Source organism: Macrotis lagotis, chromosome 8 (genome assembly GCF_037893015.1).
Source record: "Macrotis lagotis isolate mMagLag1 chromosome 8, bilby.v1.9.chrom.fasta, whole genome shotgun sequence".
Classification (NCBI taxonomy): Eukaryota; Metazoa; Chordata; class Mammalia; order Peramelemorphia; family Peramelidae; genus Macrotis; species Macrotis lagotis.
The window spans coordinates 31,181,388-31,204,692 of NC_133665.1; the positions used below are offsets into that span (position 1 = coordinate 31,181,388).

General features: G+C 35.8%; 1 protein-coding gene across 19 annotated transcripts in view; it reads left to right on the top strand.

The window, feature by feature from the left end:
* The window catches only part of FRMD3 (FERM domain containing 3), a 329,113-nt gene that overhangs the window by 257,486 nt on the left and 48,322 nt on the right, over positions 1–23,305 (top strand). For all 19 annotated transcript variants that reach the window (XM_074196651.1, XM_074196656.1, XM_074196661.1 and 16 more), the window contains 7 exons: positions 392–479; positions 2,555–2,643; positions 6,732–6,795; positions 7,586–7,674; positions 12,847–12,921; positions 14,105–14,173; positions 17,206–17,330. In XM_074196651.1, coding sequence (XP_074052752.1) covers positions 392–479; positions 2,555–2,643; positions 6,732–6,795; positions 7,586–7,674; positions 12,847–12,921; positions 14,105–14,173; positions 17,206–17,330 — 599 coding nt within the window. The remainder of the gene's footprint in view (positions 1–391; positions 480–2,554; positions 2,644–6,731; positions 6,796–7,585; positions 7,675–12,846; positions 12,922–14,104; positions 14,174–17,205; positions 17,331–23,305) is intronic.

A 23,305-nucleotide genomic window follows, 5' to 3' on the forward strand; every position in this document is an offset into this window, starting at 1 on the left:
TAAGCTGAAAGGAATGCCATTTACTCTGGATAATCTGAAATGAGTTGGAAAGGACAGTTGCTGAGGCTCATTTCATATCAAGATTGACTTTGGCTCTCTTTGTTAGTTACTTGGTAATCTAGATTAACTCTATGGGTCACAAGAGTTCTCATAAGGCATACATCAAATACTACTAGGCTAAATGTGGAAAGATTAGTTGTAGAACAACATAGGAGCAGATACTTTTTGGAAGGTCAACTTTTGATAATAAATAGGATTTAGTACAACTGGTTGTCTTTGAATATGGATTTTTCTCTCCCTATCTACTTCTAGCAACTACAGTTTATTGACTTGGAATATTTTTCTGTTTTTTTTTTTCCTGATTAACCACCCTTTTCTTGTGTCATTTTAGGGGCCAGAGTCCACCAGTTGCTGAATTTAACTTACTACTGAAAGCACATACTTTGGAAACCTATGGAGTAGATCCCCATCCCTGCAAGGTAATTTCTCAGTCAATCAACAAATATTTAATGAAATACCCGTTAAACACCAGACATTGTTCTAGACACCAACCCCTACTTGCAAGGAGTTTACATTTGAATTGTGGAGAAACAAATACACACTAAAATATAGACAGCATAATGTTTAACAGGATGGTTTCTAGATAGCAAGTTAGCTGGCCCAGAGTATACAGCTTCTCTAAACCTTCCTGAAGGAATATACAGTGAGTGCAGTGGTCAACATTTGGAAAGGACGTGGATCTATAAGCCTGGCCATTTCCAACCTATAGCTTCTATTCTCTGAGAATTCTAAATGAGATCTGGTCTCCCTTCCCCAGTAGTAGGTTTTTCTAATATACTTCAAAATTGATACCAAGTATTTCTGGATCCATCCACAGGGGCAGAAGGCATATGAATTAGTGTCTTTCTTATTTAATTGGGATAATTAATTGTGATAATGGGATACTTGGTCTGGTATATTTTTGTCATTTGGCAGTTGTTTGCTCATCAAATAGATAGTTTGTTCTCAAAGGTTAGGGAAATCCTAATGATTTGTACAGTGGAAAGACTACTGGATTTGAAGTCAAAGTACCTGGATTCAAATCCTGTTTCTGTCACTTAAAGACATTTTACTTTGTTAAAATTCCAAGTTATATGGAAACACAAGATATTTTTGATATTTGAGTTTCTTGATGTAAGTTACCCAGCTGGTTGACCTAGTTTTCATCTTCTTAGAACTCTAAATTTTTTATAATTTCTAAGGAATGTTTTGTGAGAACAAGGTGCCTTTATTATTCAGCATTCCAAGCCAATGATCAAAAGGACATGTAAAAGTAAACTTTTGAATTAGACTTACTAAATCATCATTGTGTGGCAAAGGGGTGTTGGGTCTTGGAAGACATCCAGTCTAACTGCCACATTTGATTGATAAGGAAACTGAGTCCTTGGGAAGTAAAATAGATTGCTCAAGGTCGCACAGTCAATTAAGTGTCAGAGGTGGAATTGGAACTCAGGTTTTTGGATGTCAAAATACTTTGGAAACATAGTCCACTTTGACAAAGACAGTGACTTGTTCTATTTCTCCTCTTAACTTCACCCACCCAATACCTAATGAATGAATTTAATTTAATAAAAATTAACTCTCTCTGCTTTCCTAATTTAATCCTTAGATTCTTATCTGATAGAGTTTTCTTAACTATGAAGACAGAATTTCAAATGGGGACAAAGAAGTCAGTCTCAGTCAGACTACTTATTTAGATTTGATCTCTAACTTCCATTAGCTCAGAAATTTTTAAGTTTTTTTTTATCTTTACTTAGCTAAGTAAGTCTGGCTTCAAAGATAGTGTCATATGGCATACTTGGCTTCCAGAACTTCCTGGTTCAGTAGGAAGAACACTATCTTTGAAGCCAGACTTTCTTAGTTTAAATCCTACCTCTCATGTTTACTGCCTATATGACCTTGGACAAGTCACATAACTTCCTCTGACCTTGATTTTCTCATTTGAAAAATGAGTTGTATTAGAAGGTTTCTGATAATCCCTTCCAGCTCTAGCTCTGTGAACCTATTATCTATACTCTCTAAAGACTGTTCCTTTTAGATTTTTATCCTATGTATACTAAAGATCATGAGGAAACTCTAATTGCATATTTACTTGTGATTTTTAATCACAGAGATTATCATGGTATTTTATTATCTCTAAGAGACAGCGATATTATTAAACCTTCATGGATGGATGAACCAATGATTGTTTTAAAGACAATTTCAGCTTCTAGTCCAAGGGCTCATAATGAGACAACATCAAAATTAATTTATGAATTTTCCTATGGGATATTCTGTTTTCTAGGGAGATAACAGTGGGTAAGAAGAGAAGCTATTTTCTGTGCCCCATTTTTGGTCACCTCTACTAACATTCCCTGTGAGTCTTTGCTATCACAAATCTCATTGATCAGAAAAACTCATCATGAAATAACTTGCTTAATGGTCTGTCACAATAGGAATTAACCTGACCTAAGGACAATGTTAGCCAAACTATGCCATTTATTTTAATTTTTAAAAAATTTAAATTGTTTTAAAGGATTCAACTGGGACGACATCATTTTTAGGATTCACTGCTACAGGATTTGTTGTATTCCAGGGAAATAAAAGAATCCACTTGTTAAAATGGTAAGTGTTTGTGTCAGTGGTTGAAAAATTAAATTTTTCTTTATGCTCTTTTAAATTTTTTTGCATGATTTAAGAAATTTCAAACATAATATCCAATTTTCTTTGTTCTAACACTTCATTATGAAGCAATTTTAGTTTATGAGCAAAATGTAAACAGTTATTTTGAGTAATTTTTCATAGAAAATCATATTTGGAGGTAAGCATGTGTCACTATCAAAGTTTTAGGATCCTGGTCAGACATATTCTAAGAGAGAGAGAATGGCTCAGAGGGCTTTTCTAGAGATGTAGCATCAGAGTATCCTGGATATGTCTTTCATCAGCATCCAACTCCTTAAGGAAAATCTTCCTGGTTCCAGGGCAGTAAATTCAGTTACAGTCAAATACAATACTTATGCCATAATTCTCTTCACTTCTATTCCTAAGGTAGTAGGAGATGATTATTAGTTTGAACAGAGGCAAGCAAAAGAAATATCTCTGGAATCCCAAATTCCCAAAGAGACTGTCTAACCATCTCTCTCTTCTTCCCTACCTCCTTCCTTCCTTCCTTCCTTCCTTCCTTCCTTCCTTCCTTCCTTCCTTCCTTCTTCTAAAATAGTCATCATAAAATATTGAGTTACAAAAGAAAAAATAAAAAAAATTAGCTTAGATGAAATATAAACATATTTATTTACAATTCATTAAAAATCTTTTTTTGCCTCTGTGACCCTATGCAGAACTTTTTTCTTCTATTTATTTCTAAATTTTGTAAAATTGTATTTTATAATTTGTTACCTTTTACAATACTCACCATTACCCACAAACCCATCTCTCCTATATATTTCAGTAGAAGTCCTTTAAAAATATTAAGTATCATAGAAATAAATCAAGATATTGGCCATGTTTGAGGTTCTATATCTGTAGTTTGTCATCCTGCTACCATTAGGCTGCTTCTTCATCATCAATCTTTTAAACTCTGATTCTTGCTTTAGTCAAAGTTCTAAGGTCTTTCAGAATTGCTTCCTTATTATGGTTCCTAGATAAGTTACTCTTTCAAAATTTTCTTTTATATTTTTGTAGTTTTTGATTAAAGTTTTCTCCTCATTTCACTCTGCATTGGTATATACAAGTCTTCTGAAGCTGTCATATTCATTATTTCCTACACCTCAAAAATATTTTATTACATTTATACACCTCAATTTCTTCTATTATTTCCCACTTGAATGGCACTTTGTCCTCAACCCTTGTCTACAACAAAATATTGATGCTACAGTTATACTCTCCATATACCATCTCTTTATGAAATGCAGAATTACATATATATATATATATGCATGTATATTATATATATATATATATCACTGCAGCCAATTTTCTCAAAATACACCAAACTCTGTTCCCTTTCCATAGAGACAATTTAATAACCGCCAAGTAGAAATATTGATGCTATCATCTTAAACTTTTCTTCTGTCTTTAGAGTTGTGACATAGCCCAATAACTGAAGAATATGGTTGGTACAAAAGCATTACATGAAATTTTCCCTGCCTACACCAAAATTCTCTTCCTTTTTCCTTTGGCCTTACATTCAAGTCTGCTAAATACCCAGACTTTAGATTGAATGAAAGAAAACTTAGAACCTACTCTGAAAGCATTCCATCAAATATTTTTCTGCTACTTTTCAAATGGAAAGAACCTCTTCCAGTGATAATTGGGACCACAGTTTTTCCTCTTTACTTCTTTTCAACATACTTCTTCTGTTTGGTTCTTAGGACCTAATTAACTAGTAAGGAAGAAAATTCCCTAATCTGTGTTTTAGTTGCAGACTTTCTAGAAACAGATTTTTATTAACTTATTAACTGAAACATTTGTGTTTAGAGAGAGGAGTAAAGGTGGGCAGAATTATTACATGACTTTGAAAATCTCTAAGTGAGTTTCCAATTACAATTCACAATATGGTAAAACATCTAATAGAACTTGTGTGAAATTCAATTAACATTTTGCTTCATTAGGCAGAACAGAAGTCACTTAACTTTTAGTATACTCTTGGAGAATTATTTTCTCATAACTATCCAACCCTTCTTGGACTACTCCTTTTAAGTATTCTCCTTTCAAATTGGTCAAATGTGAACCCAAGAGATATTTCCATTAATTGACATAAAAGTAACTTGTTCCCTTTCTCATTTTGGTTATTATATTAGCTATCTGACTTACACTAGAGTTCTCTGTTATGCTGCTGTGGCTCTTAAAGTTTAATGGTGGTGGAATACAAAAAAATTATAATGGATCTTCCTCCTAGGAGGAAGACTTACTGTACACTAATATATTTATTACATACATTGACAGAGGAGACAAAGGTTTGAACTTCTGAATATATTGTTTTATTATGTATTGCATGTCAGTTGCATAACAAATTGGGACCAGGTCTCAGCTTGGCACTGAACCTTGAATGAAGGGGAGACAGAGTTTTATGTATTAAAAACAAATAAGACAAGTTAATTAAAACAAAACAATTGACAGGGAATAAACTAGGATACCCAAATTAAGTAATCCCATTTCTAATTGAATAAAGATTAGGAATTTTCTGAGTTAGGAGGGGAAGGACAAATGTGTAATTCTGTGAAATCAGAAAAAGATATGCTCTCCCCTTCCCCCCCCCCCAAGTGTCTATATTCAAGTAAAGGAAACAGCTGATTGACCATCATGGGGCTCATTTTCAAATAAGACATATGGATTATTGAGATTTATAATTGTGAGAAAAGTCCTTGAATCACGCTTTGGATCAGACTGAGTTTCTGGTCAGCATAACCTAGGTTTCTAAGCAACAGGTTGGGTTGGTCCAGCTTCTCAGCCATGAAGGGCTAGGTTCAAACAATGCAATGAGATTTTCTTACAATTCCCATAATTAAAGACAGAAATTGGATTGAACCCATAAGTGAATAGAAAGGGAAGTGAGCTAGATCCATATTTGAATCATAAGATGGAGCCAGCATGAGTCACTCAATTACCACAATTCCCACATTAACTCTATTCTAGAACCATGGGAGGGACTTTGTTTTTCCTCTTGCTTCTGTTCAGAAAGATTAGCTGTATGGCTCTCTAAGCCTTTATAAGTTTATCTTTCAAATTCAACCTAAATCTACCTTTGTTAATTTTCGCTATCTTTTATCTATTCACAAATCCTCAGCTAAGTCTGGAGGAGGCAAAATTTGATTTCATAAATGGAAACAGAGTTATTGCTCATATCTTCATAACAACTCTCCCACCTTAGTTTGAACCAAGATTAGCTTTTCAGGAAAGTCTTATTGGAATAACCATTCACAACGATATAGAAATCATTGTTTTGATTACATTTTGCTATTCATTGTTGTTCTTCAATTCGGTGATAATATAACAATTTTTCCATAAAGATGGAGGGCAGGAATGAATGTTGACCTTGAGTGTGCACATGTGTATGTGTGTGTGTGTGTGTGTGTGTGTGTGTGTGTGTGTGTGTGTGTGAGAGAGAGAGAGAGAGAGAGAGAGAGAGAGAGAGAGAGAGAGAGATTTTTTCATTCATTCAAACTTGAAATGACTGTTTTCCCTTTCTCCAAATAAAGCCACAGATAAATTTGGATATGATTGCTAATAGAGAATAGAGGGCTGGCCTCAGAGCCAGGAAACCCTGGGTTCGGATCCTGCCTCTGCCACCCACCTGGCTGCGTGACCCTGGGCACTTAACCTCTTAGTGTCCTTGGCATCTCTGAGACTCTAAGTTATAGAAGAGTTGCTGATTTGCATCAATGGAGGGGTTCCCCACACTGATGAAATCACAGGTCTGGACCAAAACAATTTTTTTTGTTAATGTATTTAAGGTCCCTCAAAATCCTCTGAAGGAGGATGGCTCATATATAATGAAAAATTGAACAACTAAGTAATTTTCAGCTACCACTGGAAGAAAATTGCTGTGAAATTCCCTTTCCCGTTTTTCACTACTCATCATCAGGTCTTCACTGATAATAAGATCATATCTTGTTTCAGAGTGGCTTTGTGAGGCAGCCAGGGTCCTACAGGAAAGCCACTTACCCTTGTTAATGCCCATTTTTTCTCCTTACCCAGAGATTTTCTTTCCCTAGGCCGGATGTCTGCAAATTGAAGTATGAAGGGAAGACATTCTATGTGATTGGCTCTCAGAAGGAGGTCAGATATTACTTTTCTTACCATCTGTTTTTCCCCCTTTATCTGTGATTCACAGCAGAACCTAAAAATATAGCTACAGCATTGGAATGCACTGGAGTCCATGATTTTGGAATTTGTGACCGCTGTGGGGATGATATAATGAAAACTCTTAGAAAGAAAAAAATGTTGGCTCTGCCTTCTGTGGAAATAGGCAATGACTTTTTATAACCTACCTGTTAGATGTGGGGTACCATCCTAGCACAGTGGTGGGGACAGGGTCTGGATTTAGGACTTCATTCCCTGGGGAACTCCTAGGAAAAGGAAATTCTCTCCACTGTGTATTTTGGCACCTTCTAGGTAATTTATTGTCCAAGAGAGTTCTTGGAATACTTAGAGGTTACGTGACTTGCCCAGGGTCACACAGTCAAGTTTGAGTCAAAGGCAGAACTTGGAATATCAAACTCAATTCATTTCGTTAAGGACTTCTTAGAGTGTCTACCAAATACAAAGCATGTTTTAGTCACTGGGGATACTAAAAGGAAAAAAAGAAAATAAAGCCTACCCTTAAGGAACTCTCATTTTACCGACAGGGGATACACCATGTAAATACAAAGTTATGGGGAGATTAAGAAAGTCCTAGTATTGATGATGAGACTTCAGAATAGCTTTGAAAAGATGACACTTTTTTTTTGAGAGCCCTCAAAAAAAAAAAAAGCAACCAGACTCAGTCTCAAGAGGGCTTTGAACTCCTAATTTGTTTTTCTAGTGTTCAAAAATCCCTTTCTTATGCTCTTTTTTGCTGCTTCTTTAGAAAAAGGCCATGTTGTCATTTCACACCTCAACACCAGCTGCTTGCAAACATCTCTGGAAATGCGGGGTGGAGAACCAGGCCTTCTACAAGTAAGTGATTTTTGTTCATTTGATACAAGTGGTTGAAAAAGCATCCACAAAGCCTTTATGTTGCCTACAGTCATTTCTTTTATCAGAGTCAACTCCAGATCATCTACAGGTAGCAGTTCATGGGTTTCCTTTCTGGTATAACTCACACAGCCATCCTTGGACTAGGACCTCTAGTCTCAGAACTGAGTTGAGAGGATTTGGAGGCTGGTAAGGAGAGTGTTGGTGTGTGTGTGTGTGTGTGTGTGTGTGTGTGTGTGTGTGTGTGTGTGTATGTGTGTGTTTGTGTGTAACAGAATCAGAAGAAAAATATTGGGGGGGTTATCCATCCTTTTATTTTATTCACACATCTGCTCCTCCACTTTTATCACAGATGATAAATTATTTTTTGATTTTTTTCATAGTTCCTATAGAGTTCCATTTTCAATGCTATCCATACTGAACAGCATATTAGTAGAACATTCTATAGTAAATTCTAATGTCAAAACTGAAAATGGTCTTAAAGGTCCCTAATATTAATCATTAATTTTTCCTTGACAAAAATGATACCTAAACACCCAATGAACTAGTATCAACACTGTGTTTAGAGCATTGTGAGATCCAACAAAAGACCAAATTTGCCCCAGTCCTCAAGGACTAATAAGGGAGACAATCTACTTAACAGTGTAAAAGTCAATAAATAGCTATGAACAGAGTAAATGGAAGGTAAGCTTAGAGGCAGAGACCTTAGATGGCATAATGGATAAGAGCTTCAGACTGGAGTTCAAATTTAGCCTCAGACACGTACTAGCTATGTGACCCTGGACAAGTCACTTAACCATGTTGACCTCAGTTTCCTCATCTGTAAAATGAGCTGAAGAAAGAAAGGGCAAAACACTCCAGTATCTTTGGCAAGAAAATCCCAATGGGGTCATAAAGAATTAGACACAACTGAAATGAGTGAACATCAAAGCTTAATGGCAAGTCAGATAGAGTATGTGACTTGTCTAGGGTCACACAATTAATGACAAAATGGGGAATTGGAAGCCTTAATGGTACAACTGTATGTGGCATTTAAAAATACTGATCTCTATTATTCCCTTAGCCTCAGTGTCAATAAATAGTTCTACTAGCTATTATTTATATTACGCTAAAAATTCCAAAAGTATTATTTATATATATGCATATAGATATAGATGTAGATATCTATCTATATATATTAAATCTCTTTTGATCATTGTAATAGCCATGTGAGCAGAGAAAACTCAGTCTGAAAGAAGATAAACAACTTGTCCAGGGTCTAAAGCTAGTAAGTGTGTCTGAGGCAAGATCTGAACTCATGTTTTCCCAACTCTGAGTCCGGTGCTCTATCCACTGCAACACCCAGCTGGCTCGCAGATAGAGAGGATCTTTTACTTCTTCAGTTATTCTCACAATTGTTATTTTTGTTTTATTGAAGAATGAAAAAACATGTTCCTGGGTCCTGTCATCAAGAGTATAGGTTGTTTACCCATTTCAGCTTGCATTCCTAGGCACAGGATAAACAGACCAGCATTTGGTGACTAAGAATTCCCTGATGTGCTTTTGAGGAATATATTTTGGAATGACTCTTCTGGAAGAAAATTGCTGTGATTAGTTAGAAAACTGGCACCAGAGTTTGCTGCAAAGCAAAGGAATATATAGGGGCAGTAAGTTTGCTTTGATCTCCCTTGCAGCCCTTAAGCATCCCAAAAGAGAAGTTTTGCAGATCATTATCATTAGAAAGTTTTCATTTTAACCTCCAAAATCAAAACTCATTGCAGCCCAATGATCACAGTCAACCTTCACCCACTAGAAACAATATTAGAATATAATTCCCTTCCTTCTCTGAAGGGGTTGGTGTGTTGGAATCAATTGACCTTTTCTGGCCCCTTTTTTTATACTTTGTTATCAGGGATTGGATGACTGGGTGGGGATGGATATCTTGGAAACTGAAGGTAAATTATAAACAACAGATATCAATGCAACATTTTCTGCATAAGGATATGGGAATGGTTTGTCATTTCCTTTTCCAGCTCATTTTAAAAAAATGAGGAAACTGAAACAGAGTCAAGTGACTTGCCCAGGGTCACATTGCTACTGAGTACTTGAGATGGGATTTGAATTCAGGATGCAGAGTATAGGCCAAGCACTCCTAATCTATACCATTACTTATTTCAAATCTGTCCATAGGATTACAGCATCCCGAATTTGGAATTAGAAGGGATCTTAGAAGTCACTTAAGGGGGTGGCTAGGTGGCGCAGTGGATAGAGCACTGGCCCTGGAGTCAGGAGTACCTGAGTTCAAATCTGGCCTCAGACACTTAATAAGTACCTAGCTGTGTGGCCTTGGGCAAGCCATTTAACCCAATATGCCTTGCAAATATCTAAAAAAAAGAAGTCACTTAATCCAAACCCTTCATTTTATATTGAGGCATAGAGGATTAAAGCCCTTTGACTCCAACCTTAGCTTACTTTTCCACTGAGCCATGCTCCATCAATGTAGACAGAACCTTTAGAGTTCTGGACAGCAAAAGCATTCTGTAACTCCACCATAAAAATTCAGGTATTCTTCAAACTTTTTTTTTCAAAATAGATTTTTATTATTTATTTTTCTAATTACATGCAAAAATAGTTTTCAATATTCATTTTTTGGACAATGAATAATCTGATATAGATTTTATATGTAGAACTATGTTAAACATACCATTTTAGTCATGTTGTGAAAGAAGAATCACAATGAAAGGGGAAAACATGAAAGAGAAGAAAAACCAGGGAACATAAAACAACTTAAAAATTGAAAATCATATGCTTTGGTCTGTATTCAGATTCCATAATTCATTTTCTGAATGTGGATGGCATTTTCCTTTAGAACTGTCTTTGATTATTGTCCTGCTGAGGGGAGCTAAGTCCATCACAGCTGATCATTACACAAATGTTTCTGTTAATGTGTATAATGTTTTTCTGGTTCTGCTCACTTCACTCAGCATCAGTTCATGCCAGTCTTTCCAGGCTTTTCTGAAATTCTCCCCCACTCATGATTTCTTAAAGAATAACAGTGCTCCATCACATTTATATACCACAATATGTTCAGTCATTCTTTAACTGATGGGGAATCCCCTCAATTTCCCCTCAATTTTCAAATCTTTGTCAAAACAAAAAGAGGTGCTATAAATATTTTTTTGTACATGTGGGTCTTTTCCCCTTTTTTATGATTTCTTTGGGTATTGTTAGATCAAAGGGTATACCTATTTTTATTGACCTTTAGACATTGTTCCAAATTGCTATCCAGAAAGGCAAATTGCATACAGAAAGGCTGAATCAGTTCACAACTCCATCAACAGTACATTAGTGTCCAAGTTTTCCCATATTCCCTCCAACACTGATCATTTTTCTTTTCAGCTATTTTAGCCAATATAATAGGTGGGGGATGATACCTCAGAATTGTTTTAATTTGCCTTTCACTAATCAATAATGATTTAGAGCATTTTTGTATGACTATAGATAGCTTTAATTTCTTCATCTGAAAACTGCCTGTTCATAGCCTTTGATCATTTATCGATTGAGAATGACATATATTCTTATAAATTTGACTCAGTTCTCTATGTTTTAGAAATTAATCCTTTATCGGAAATACTAGCTATAAAATTGTTTCTAACCTATTGCATTACTTTTAATCTTTGGTTGCATTGGTTTAATTTATACAAAACATTTTAAATTTAATGCAATAAAAATATTCATTTTTTATTTTATAATGTTCTTCATCTCTTGTTTGGTCATAAACTCCTCTCTCCATAGATCTGAAAGATAAACTATTCCTTGTTTTCCTACTTGGCTTATGGTATCCGACTTGACTTATGGTATCACCTTTTATGTCTAAATCCTGTATCCATTTCAACATTAACTTTGCATGGGCTAACTATATAGGTGATCTATACTTAGTTTCTATTATATGATTTTCCAGTTTTCCTAACAGTTTTTGGCAAATATCCTTTAAATTTTTAATAAAAATATCTTTCTAAGTGTTTAGCAGTCCTATGGTATAACTGAAGGAGTGATTGCCTCTTGAAAAGTTGGGGTTTCTGTGTCTTCATTTTGTTTTCTGGGGATGTCACAGCTGAGGGAAGAGATAGATGCTCAGTAAAGGACTAATGTAAGGGCAACCAGCTGGCCATTGAATAGGGTGCTAGGTCTGGAGTCAGGAAGACTCATCTTCCCAAGTTCATATCTGTCCTCTGGTACTTACTAGCTGTGGGACCCTGGGCAAGGCATTTAACTCTGTTTACCTCAGGTTCCTCCTCTGTAAAGTAAGCTAGAGAAGGAAATACCAAACCACTCCAGAATTTTTGCCAAGAAAACCTCAAATGGGCTTGTGGAGACACTGCACAACAATGACAAAAGGGATAATGAGCAAATTAGCAAAGGGGAAGCTTTCAGGAGGTGAACCTGTAGAGAGATTCAGAAACTTGGCTACCCCTCCAGCAATCCCTAGTTTTCTCAGGAATCTATGGAACTAGGGGCCAGAAGGTGAAGGGGTAGTGAAGGACCCTCTTTGGTTAGTAAACTAAAAGTGCAATCTCTTTATAAAATTTTACCAAAGATTCAGAAATTTAATTTGATAGAGGTAATGTGTGATATAGTAAAGTTATAGGTCTAAATTCTGCCTAACACTTATTAGCTAAGTGCCTGTGACCTTCTCAAGCCTCTATTTTCTTATCTTTAAACTGGGATAATAACACTTACAGCTGGGGGTGGTGATGTTGCTATTTGTCTCATGTTTACATTTCATGCTAAGTGGTTAACCAGATCTTGATCTCTCCATGAGTCCTACTGATCTACCAGGGAGAACTGCAGAGAAGGACACTGGTGATGGTGATTTAGTCATAGTTAAAACGGGAACTGTCACTCCTTGGAACTATAATGAGAGGAATTTTCTAACTTTTTCAATAGGGCATTATTCAGTGACTACAGATGGTGATCTGCTGCACTACTGATAATCATAATTCGATTTCAAAGAATAAAATGCCTCCCGGGGACTGAGTAGTGCTATGGACCACTCCCTCCATTGATTTCAATATGAAATGGAAAAGCATCTCTTTACCAATGGATCTGCCCAATCTTCTTATCATATGGGCTGTTGGCTTTCTAATGGGGTGACTGTTCTCTCTTTTCTTAAAGGTATGCAAAATCCAGTCAAATCAAGACGGTGTCAAGCAGCAAAATATTTTTTAAAGGCAGTAGATTTCGATATAGGTAGGTACTTGAAGAGACTTGGACTTTCTCCTTCCCTCCTCTTTTTTGGGAAAAGTGGGATAAAATAGGTGTCATTTTAATATTTTGTGAAGGTAAGTATATTGTGACCTATTTCTATTATTAGTCCCTATTTCTATTATTAGAATTACTAGGGCTTTTTACTCTTAACCATCAGCACCCCATAATTTCAATTTCAATTATTAACTGTTGAAAGCCTAGACAAGTGATTCAATTTTTGAGTACAGGTTTCCTTCCATTTCAATGTACTTTTTTCTTGGCCCACGAACTTCAGAGTAAGTTATCCTCTTGGAAGAAGAAATGTTTTGAAACGCTTCAACTGCAGAGTCATAGGGAAGAAGTAGAAACTGAAGGAAATTTCTGTTCCAGTCCTTTAAAGGTTTTTTGTTTTTGGAGGGGGGGAAGGATGGAGGGACGGTGATGAGTTGCCTCTAAAGGATTTCCATATAAGTGAATAAGCCAATGATAATAAAAGCAATTAGGTCTTTAAAATTTTATCTCATTAAAAGGTAATCCCCTAATTTTTAGTATCCATGAAGTTTTGGTGGGGAAGGAAAAATGGACAAGGATACATAGGATTATGATGGTTTTAAGGATACATCTGGATCTTTAGATCAGATATTTAGGGTGCGATGGGGTCCCCTTTAGGCCTGGCTGGAGGAGGGGGAGGAAGAGGAGGAAGAAAGCAATTGAAGATTCCTCTCAGTGACTTCTCTAGCATTACTTTGAGCTGTCCCACCCAGTGGTTTTGCTCTAAACTCCAAAGTGTGAGGAGTCTTTTATAGAGAATCTCAGAGGTTGAGTACAACTGGCTGTGTGATGTCATAGGCAGGTGGGCACCTCAGAATGGTCTAGGGAAGCCAGAAGCTTAAAACAAGGAAGATTCTAGCTAGGGAAGGTTCTAAAAAAGGGGACCGGGCAGGAGGGAGGGAGATAACAAGGTAGGAGGAAGGGGTTGTATCCTAACAGAATAAGCATATTGCCAGAAAGAAAGGCTAATCCCCCGAATGACATTTTCTCCTCAATTATGTCCGTGCTTTCTTCTCTGTCCTCAGGAAAGGCATTATCTCTCTCTGTATATATATATATATATATATACACATATATATGTGTGTATATATATATATACACATAAATATAGTATTCTTTCATTTTTTTCTTACAGTGGCAGAGTTGCCAAAGAGGTAGTAGAGGCGAGTTCCAAAATCCAGAGGGACCCTCCAGAGGTGCACAGGTGAGTGGTAACCCTTCTCCTAGAAATCAAGAAAAACTGCCTTGATTGTTCACCTTGGTTCATACTAGTCATCAGGAGTCAACTCCTGTTCAAAGCTGTTCCTAATACTGCCCCCCCAAACTTGTAAGCTAGAATTACACGTAGGTGTTTTATTCTGCTAATTCCCCCCCTCCCCTGCCCAAGTAAGCTCCTTGAAGACAGGTATATTTATATTTATATGTTGCTTTTATAGATTGATTAATTATGTTAAGGCAGGGTGAGACTGAGTGGCAAAGTGAATAGAGAACCAGAAAGACCTAGGTTTGTGTCATGCCTGCGACATCCTGCCTGTGGAGTAGTCCAGTGAGACTGAAAGGACTAAACATCAACTATATATAAAAAAACTGTCAATTACATATTGACTTGGAAAACCACAAGTCAATATTATCTATGTTTTATCATATTTTCTTTATTTTGTTAAATATTTACCAATTTCATTTTAATCTAGTGGGAGGGCCCTTCTCTAGGCAATGCTCTAGGAGTCTGGCAGTTAAAAGTTTTAGTGTTTCCAATATTTTATTAGAGGATACAATAGCACCTTGAGTTAGAAGTTTTTTTTGGGAAAGGGACAAGTGTTTATGTGATCACAAGGTAAGGAACCAGAAATTATGATAAACCTGGTCAAAATCATTTCATACCATCCCAAGGAAGAAATGTGGGTCTTCAAGAAGTTTCTTGAGGTCAGGGACATTTATTTTATCTTGATAGTACCTACCATTGTGTTTGACATATAGAAGGGGGCTTAATAATTACTTGGTGATTGCTATTTTTTCATTTGATCTGTTTGATGTAACCATATAAGAGAAACCTCAAAGTCATTTTTGGAGTAGAGTTACAATTTATCTGAATATCCTTGCAGTTTCATAAGTTTCTTAAATCAATTTAATTCAGGAGGTATCACAGTACAAATGATTGTGCCCCAGAAATCAATCAATCTCTCTCTCTCTCTCTCTCTCTCTCTCTCTCTCTCTCTCTCTCTCTCTCTTCATCCATCTAACTAGTTTACAAAACAGCCTGTAATATTTTTTTCCTAGATTGATTGTGAAAATGAAGAACAATTACATCATATATTAGCCTGCTCTAGGAAAACTTGTATAATCAGGGATCTTCTGAGATGCAGGACTGAAAATTGTTATTTCACTAGTTGTATGGGTAAAGAGGTAGGAAAAGTAGAGGAAGACAATGGAATGCTCTAAAAACCAAAGATAGATCTAAAATCAAGACTTCTTTTTAGGTAATTCTCTAGAGATTCTTAGGGCAAAATGAGGATTTTATTTAATCCTTATCACATTGAAAGTAAGGTAACTTGTAATAAGATAAGTACTAAATTCTTGAGTACTATAGACAGTGGAAATAGTCCAGAACTAGAGATAGGAACTACAGAGAAAAACAAGATATTGAATTGGGAACTCATGAAATTTTATAGTCCTCATTTCCCAATCTCCAGAAATTTCTCTATTGAAATGATGACAGGGAGGAGAAACTTGTCATTTGAAACTTATGACTTGACACTCCTTCCCTGCCTTTCTTCTTTGCTAATGGAAATTCCTATCCTGAGATGTAAGTCCCTTCAGCTGTCTCTAACAGCATACTTCTTCATCTCCAGGATGCAGGTCTGTGACTGTCTCTTAGGATTTTGACACAAAACAGGGAAAGTAGGCATCTGCAAGGAGGAAGTTTCCCCTTGGAGAGGATCATTGCCAATCACAGCACAGCTGGCTTGGCCAACCTGTGGCACAGTGGATAAGCAAGCAGTCATTACAGCTGCAAACAGATGTTCTATCTAAAGCACCTGCTTCATTTTTCAGCCAGCTGACTGTCATCATGTTCACTAATTAATAGGTATTTCCTTCCAGAACAGAATATGTAGTTTGGCTAAGTAGACTGGCCATTTGAAGAAATGAATAGGAAACATTCAACATGACAAGGATATCTGGCAATACAGAGAAAGCACCCCTGCTGCAAATCGTGGGGGTTGCCTCTTTATCCGACCACCTTAGTTCATTTCCTGAATCTAAATCATTCCAGACGTTGCCCAACTCACATATCCTGAGTATTCATTTTGTGGATCAGATCTTTTTTTCCTCTCATTTCCATGCTGATGCAGACTGTGTGTTTGCATTTAATTGCAAAGACTAGGAAATGCAATTTGCTATATTATATTGTGTGAACTCCAACTAATTAGTGGATTAAAAAAACCTGCAAATATGAAAAATGAGTTTTGAGTGCCAATTTTTTGTTTAGGTGTTCAGTCATAGGATTATGATTCCATGGACTTTAGCAGTACCAGGGTCTTTTATCCCAGGTTATTGTTCATTGTTTCATCACATTATCTCATCCAGGGCATCCCCTTTTTGTTTTGCCTTCAGTCTTTTCCAACAACAGAGTATTTTTCAGTGAGAATCACCTTCTCATTATGTGGTCAAAGGATTTAAACTTCAGCTTCAGTATTTGACCTTCTAGTGAATCGCTTAAATTAATTTAAGTATTGATTGATTTGAACTCTTTGTTGTTCAAGGACTCTCGAAAGTCTTCTATAGCAACACAGTTGGAAAAGATCGATTCTGTGGTGCTCAGCTTTCCTAATGATCCAAAATATCTCAGTCATACATTGCTACTTGAAAAACCTTAGCTTTGACCATAATACATATTCAAACCTGTCCAAAATGGCAAAGTTCCCTAAGCTTTCAAACTTGACTCTCTCAAAGATTTCAGGTAACATTTCTATGAGTATTGATCAAGTTAAAAATAGCAATATGTTAAAATACAGTTTGTGGATAACATTTGAAAGTAGTCACCACTCATTTCCTTCATGGGCACTTCCCTTTAAGAGTTCCTCCTTGTGATTTTTGATGAACCTTCATTGGACCAATAATTCAGTTCTGCTGGTCTACTCTATTTTGTGAAGGAGGTATAGTGCAATTCTGAAGGCAGGTAGATAATAAGAGATCACAAAAGCATTTGAGATGATTATGGATCGTTCTTGCTTACAGAGCCAACATTACCCAGAGTAAGAGTTCCCACTCCTTGAATAAGCAGCTCATAATCAACATGGAACCTTTGCAGCCACTTTTGCCTTCTCCTGATGAACAGGAAGAAGAGGTTTCTTTGGATGGTGGTAAGTCCTATTTCTGATAACTTTCTGGTTGTGAGAACTTGGGCAAGTCCTTTAACTTAGGCAGTTCTCTAAGAATATAAGTTGCAGCACATGTACCTATTTTCATTGATAGAGGGAATTTTCCAGATAGGAATCATAGATCCAAACAAATAAACTAACAACAAAAATGATATTCTTTTCCATTCTGTACACCAATATCAGAAACTTGAACCTCTAACTTTGATGGTTTTAATAATCCATCTATTATCATTACATATCTGAAATGAGATGAGAATAGTCAAGTTCCCCTACTTGCTTCTGAGAAGAGTTATCAAATTATAAATTTTTAAAAATTGGGTGACATGAAAATTATTATAAAATTGCAATATTAATTTATTATATGATATTAAATATTGATGTTGCAATATAGTGATGATTTAAAAATTATTTTATTAGATTAAAACCTATTTGAATAATTAAACTCTTTTACCAGTTCCTTTGATAGACCTTGATTGGTATTAGCTTCTCTGCTGTCTATTGTTTTTTGAGCCATTTTCTTCAGTTGATTCTTTCTAAATTTTTACTCCAAACTTCCATCCACTTTGCATAATTTCAATTTCACCAATTTACTAGGAAAAACCCAACAGCTAATTCTTAACTATCTCTTCCTTCCCCACCAGTTAAAAAAATGCTAGGCAAAAGAAAATAAAAAAGGACTATGTTGAGTGTGTACATGTTTCTACACATTACTCTTTGCTTTTTAAGGTTACTTCCTTCAAGGAAAGATCCTGTCTCTATATCTTGCCTGGTGCTCTGAGTGAAAAAAAAAATCACTATACAGATTCCTACTTTAAAAAAAATGCTGCTGGGGCAGCTAGGTGGCACAGGGGATAAAGCACCGGCTCTGGGGGAATACCTGGGTTCAAATCTGGACATTTAATAATTACCTAGCTGTGTGGCCTTGGGCAAGCTACTTAACCCCATTTGCCTTGCAAAAACCTAAAAAAAATGCTGCTGAAGAAAAGTTAATATAGCTAATGTCCTCTGCAATTTAGGCTTGTCTTCCAGAACAGTTTTTATTTAATTGCACATTCAAACATATCCAAATGGCATAGTTCCCTATGCTTTCTAACATGACTCTCAAAGATTTCAGGTAACATTTCTATGAGTCTTAAGGACAAGACAGAAATATGTTAAAATACAGTTTGTAGTTAACATTCCAAAGTAGTCACCACTCATTTTCTTCATGGACACGTCCCCTTAAGAGTTCTTCCTTATGATTAATATTGTAATCTTGAATTTCAAAAGACATTAAGAGATATTCTCCCCAAGAGGGTCATGGTACCAGTCCTTCCAGGTGGATGATAAAGCAGTGATACTATCTAGAAAAGAGTTGTTTGTTGTCACTTTTACTCCATTTCAAAGGAAGGTCATAGTCTTAGTTCTTCCAGTTATCCAAAAAAAGAAAGATATGGAGTGAGTTTCAGTCTGGAGAAATACTATTTCTTAATATTTTTAGATAAATTGAAAAGGAAGTTTTAAAAATATGCCTCAACAATACAAAGAAAATAGAAATTAAAAAAAAAACATAAGCAAGATATTTTACCCAGACATGATCTCAGTATACCACGTTCTTTGCCTTTATGGTGATTTTTGCCTCAGGTATTACAGAATCAACCATATTCTGGATAATGTTTAGAAATCTTTCATCAAGACTATAAGCCTAGGGTCAGAAATAGTGTGTTCATCAGATGCTTCTTTCCTTCTTAATTTGAAATTGCCAGGAGATGGCAGTGCAGAGCATTGGCACCCATAGTAGCCCTCGTAGCCTTAAATGATAATTAATTTATCCAGACTTCTGAGAAAATGTGAGATGACTTTTTCCTTAAGATGGGCCTGGAGGATTAATTCCCAGATTGACCTTGTAGGACAGAGAAAAAAAAAACAGGTTACAGATACCACTTAGCAACCAGTAAGTTTTGATAACGCCTTTAAGTTGCTAGGATACAGGGATCAGAGTGAATTAGAAATGGGGTAAGCTTCAGCTGAGAATTTCCTACAACTTGAAACCTGACTTTTGGAGCTCTGCAGGAAAGAAAAAATAGTGTGGATTGTATTTTTAGAAATCAGTTTCAAGAAAAAGCATAAGTACATTTTTCAGGTATATGTTAGAAAAAGGAGTTAATTTCCTACTCTAAATCACTGTTATTATTTGCCCTATAAGAATGGCATGTTCCCTGTTTGGTGTTATAAAAAGACTGGGATTACACTGGTAAAGGGGAGTAAAATATATCAAATGAGAATGAGAATTGTCAATTAACAGCAGATCTATCTCAGTATAAAAGTAATTATCTTTTACTATGACACATATGCAGATTGGCATAATTAAACAGAGAAGTCAGACAATTTTTCCTTCCTTAGCACACAGAAATAAAACATGCTTATTTTGAAAATATTCAGATGCCATGCCATTAAGGTAACAAATATAGTTTGAATTTTTTTATTTTAACACCAATAGTCATTTACCCTTAACAACTCCCTCCACTGAACTGTCTATTGTAACAAAGGGGAAAAATTAAACAAAGAAATCAAAGAAAAAGAAAAACAATTAAGCAAAACCAAGCAGCACAGGGGCAGGGGTTGTTAGTATTTATTATATTCATAATCCATTACTCCTTCCAGAGTCAAGTTTGTTTTTCAGAATTTAACTGCCTTTTGATGTTATTTCATTGACAGTATTGTTGTCATTATGTTTATTGGTTCTGCTTAATTTACTATGCATGAGTTCATATGTTTTTTCATGTTTCTCTGAATTTCTCATTTGTAGTTTCTTGTACTATTCCATTACATTTGTATTCCATAATTTACTCATTATTTCCCTAATTGATGGGCACTCATGTTATCCTTGCTAGATGTGGTTATGTTTTTGAGCATTGTTTTGAGGGTATGTTTGGAATCATAAAATACATTTGGTTTTGAAACAATTTCTTAGAAAGGGTGTAGAGACATATGATATATATTCTTACTCACACACATGTTGCCCTCCCCCTTGCCAGTCCTCCCCTGTCCCTGACCCCTTTTCCCCTATCCCTTGCATGCAACAGGTGAGCTGGGGCACAGCTGCATTTTCCATTTTCTGATTCTTAAAAATAATTCCAGTGCATTTCATGTATTAGAAACAGTTGCTTGAATTCCATCACTTGTCAAGTCTCTGACAGCCTGGAAGCTTCACAGAGTTGGCTTGGATTTTGAGTTGCTAGACCACCATGCTCCACTGACTCTGGCTTCCTCTGTGGTTATTATGCTTGAAGATTCAACAGGCCCTTTTCTCCCTCCCAGTGTAGCACAATCACAATTCATTCCTGATTTTCCCTTCATCCCAGAAATCATAGGATCATAGGTTTTTGAGCTAGAAGAAATATTGGAAGTCATGTAATCCAACTCCCTCATTTTATAATCGAAGATACTGATGCCCGAAGAAATTAATTAATAGAAATATTAAGTGATTCACCTGAAGCCTTACAAGTAGCAGAGCTGGAATTTGAACCCAAGTCTTTTGACTCCACAAACCCAATATACTCTCCACTACTCTTTATTGCTTTCCATGGAATTTTTGTGATAGTCACTTGAGCTATAAATCTCTTTGCAAAGTCAATTAAATTTTGACTTTTTTCCCCTCTTGCCCCCTTGACTGTTAATAGCACTTTGGCTGTGAACACAGTCACATAATTAGCTATAATATATTATATATATTATATATAACATATATATAATTAGCTATACATATATATATAGCTATAATCTTTAGCTATGCATATATATATTTATTTATAAATATATAACTATAAATCCATAACCACAGCAGCTATGATCCTTCTATTGGAAGGACCTTACATCTGTCCTGCTGGTGCTGAATCCTTCTCTTTATGTTATCTCCCCTACATAGAACGTGAGTTTCTCAAGAGCAGGGGATGACTCACTTTTGTATTTAAATCTCATTTGGCATATTGAACATGCCTAATATAGTTTTTCCTTCATTAAATTATTTTTCACATCTTCATTTTCAAATGTAATATTCCTCCTTCAAAGTCATCTTTTACAAGAAAGAATAAAAACAAAAGGGCAAAACAGTTGTGCAGAACTAATCAATATATCAATCTAGTCTTATAGTAGATGCAATATTCCACAATCATTGCCAACATTGCAAGGAAGGAGTAAGGTACATTTCTAAAGCCTCTTCATTGAGGTCAAGTGGAGTCATTATTATTATACCTCCAGCTTAGTCTTTTTTTGTTCTTTCCATTTAAATCATTCTCATCATTATTTGATTCTGTTTACTTCATTCTATGCCACTTCATATAAATCTTACATGCTTCTTTGAATTTTTTATGTTGAACATTTCCTGCAATGACGAGTCATTTCTTGTTTATTTTATTCCAACCATTTTCCCCTTGAGATTCTATTGGGCTATATAGCCTGGATACTCTGTCCAGATCTTGTGTGACTATCAAGAAGTAGGAGGCATTTACAAATCCTATGGAGCACCCTGATTTTTCTACAACCTTGCTGTAGATGACTTTATATTAGAATCCAAGACTACTTTTACTGTAGTTGTGACTATTGAAGTTTTATATACTTTTATATATATTCATACACACATGTATGTATATATATTTGTTTATATGTATGCATGTGTACATTAATAAATTTATACATACATATATTCAAATATATACATATATATGTATATACACATATATATATATTTAGAGTGGAAACTCCTTGAGAGAAGGGATTATTTTACTTTTGTATTTGTATCCCTTGTGCATAGTCTACTTCCTAGTCCAGAATTGGTGCTTAATAAAGGCTCGTTAGGTGATTACACCATTTAAGTGTTATCTCTTAAATCTCTCGAAATGATGGTATCTGTGACTTCCTCTACTTTGCGTCATTCCCTTTCATCCCCCTGCCAGGGACACAGCTGTGGTGGGTAGGAGTCCTTCCTAGTCCTTGACTCAAGATAGGTCATCTCCTCCCTCATTGTATTTTTAACTGCAGGACAAGATCAGTGAACTAAAATCTCAGAATTCAGCATCACATCTAATGAATTAATGATGAAGGAGGCATGATCTGCATCAGCCACTTTCCCCGCATCTCTGCTCTAGGAGTAGAAGACTTCATATTCTCTTTGGGCAAAGGGATAAATTCTATGTTTTCTCTTGTCCCAGAATGCTCTGTTAACATTATAATTTCTTGTGAGCTGTGGCCTTCTTTGTGCTTTCATTCTGGGTAATCTCAGGAGCCTGGGGTCATAGTACTTGGTGACACTCAGTTGACATAGGAGTGCCTTATACCATTCAAAAGAAAGAGGGGCAGTGGAGATTTTATAAGTAGCAACCATTATGTAAGAAAGACAAGCGTTACATTTTGTAGCAACTTAGTCATATTTTATTTATTTTCCTTTCCTTTTTGGCTCTTTGCAAGGCAATGGTTAGATTAAGTGACTTCCTCGAGGTCACATAACTAGGTAAAATATTGAGTGTCTGAGGCCACATTTGAACTCAGGTCCTCCTGACCCCAGGGCTGGTGTTATTATCCTTATTTTATAATAGAGGAAACTAAGGTGGAGTGACTTGTCCAGGGTTACACAACTAATAACTATCTAAGGCTGGATTTGAACTCAGGTTTTCCTGATTCCAGATCCAGGCTTCTATCCACTCTACCACTAACTTCTCCTCTTAACTGTTTTGAATATTGAATATCAGGGATGATTTGAAATCTTTTGTAATAATAATAATGATCTTGAACTAGCTTAAATAAAAAGAGTGAAATTTTATAGGCATCATGGTGAAATAGAAAAAGCATTGAGTAGAAAGATCTTGAAACAGGAGGACCCGGGTTAGAATTCTTTCTTTGATGTTTACTAGCTGTGTCACCCTAGACTGCTCTTAAATTTTTAAAACTAAATTTTTTGATCTATGTAACTTCTTATTAAT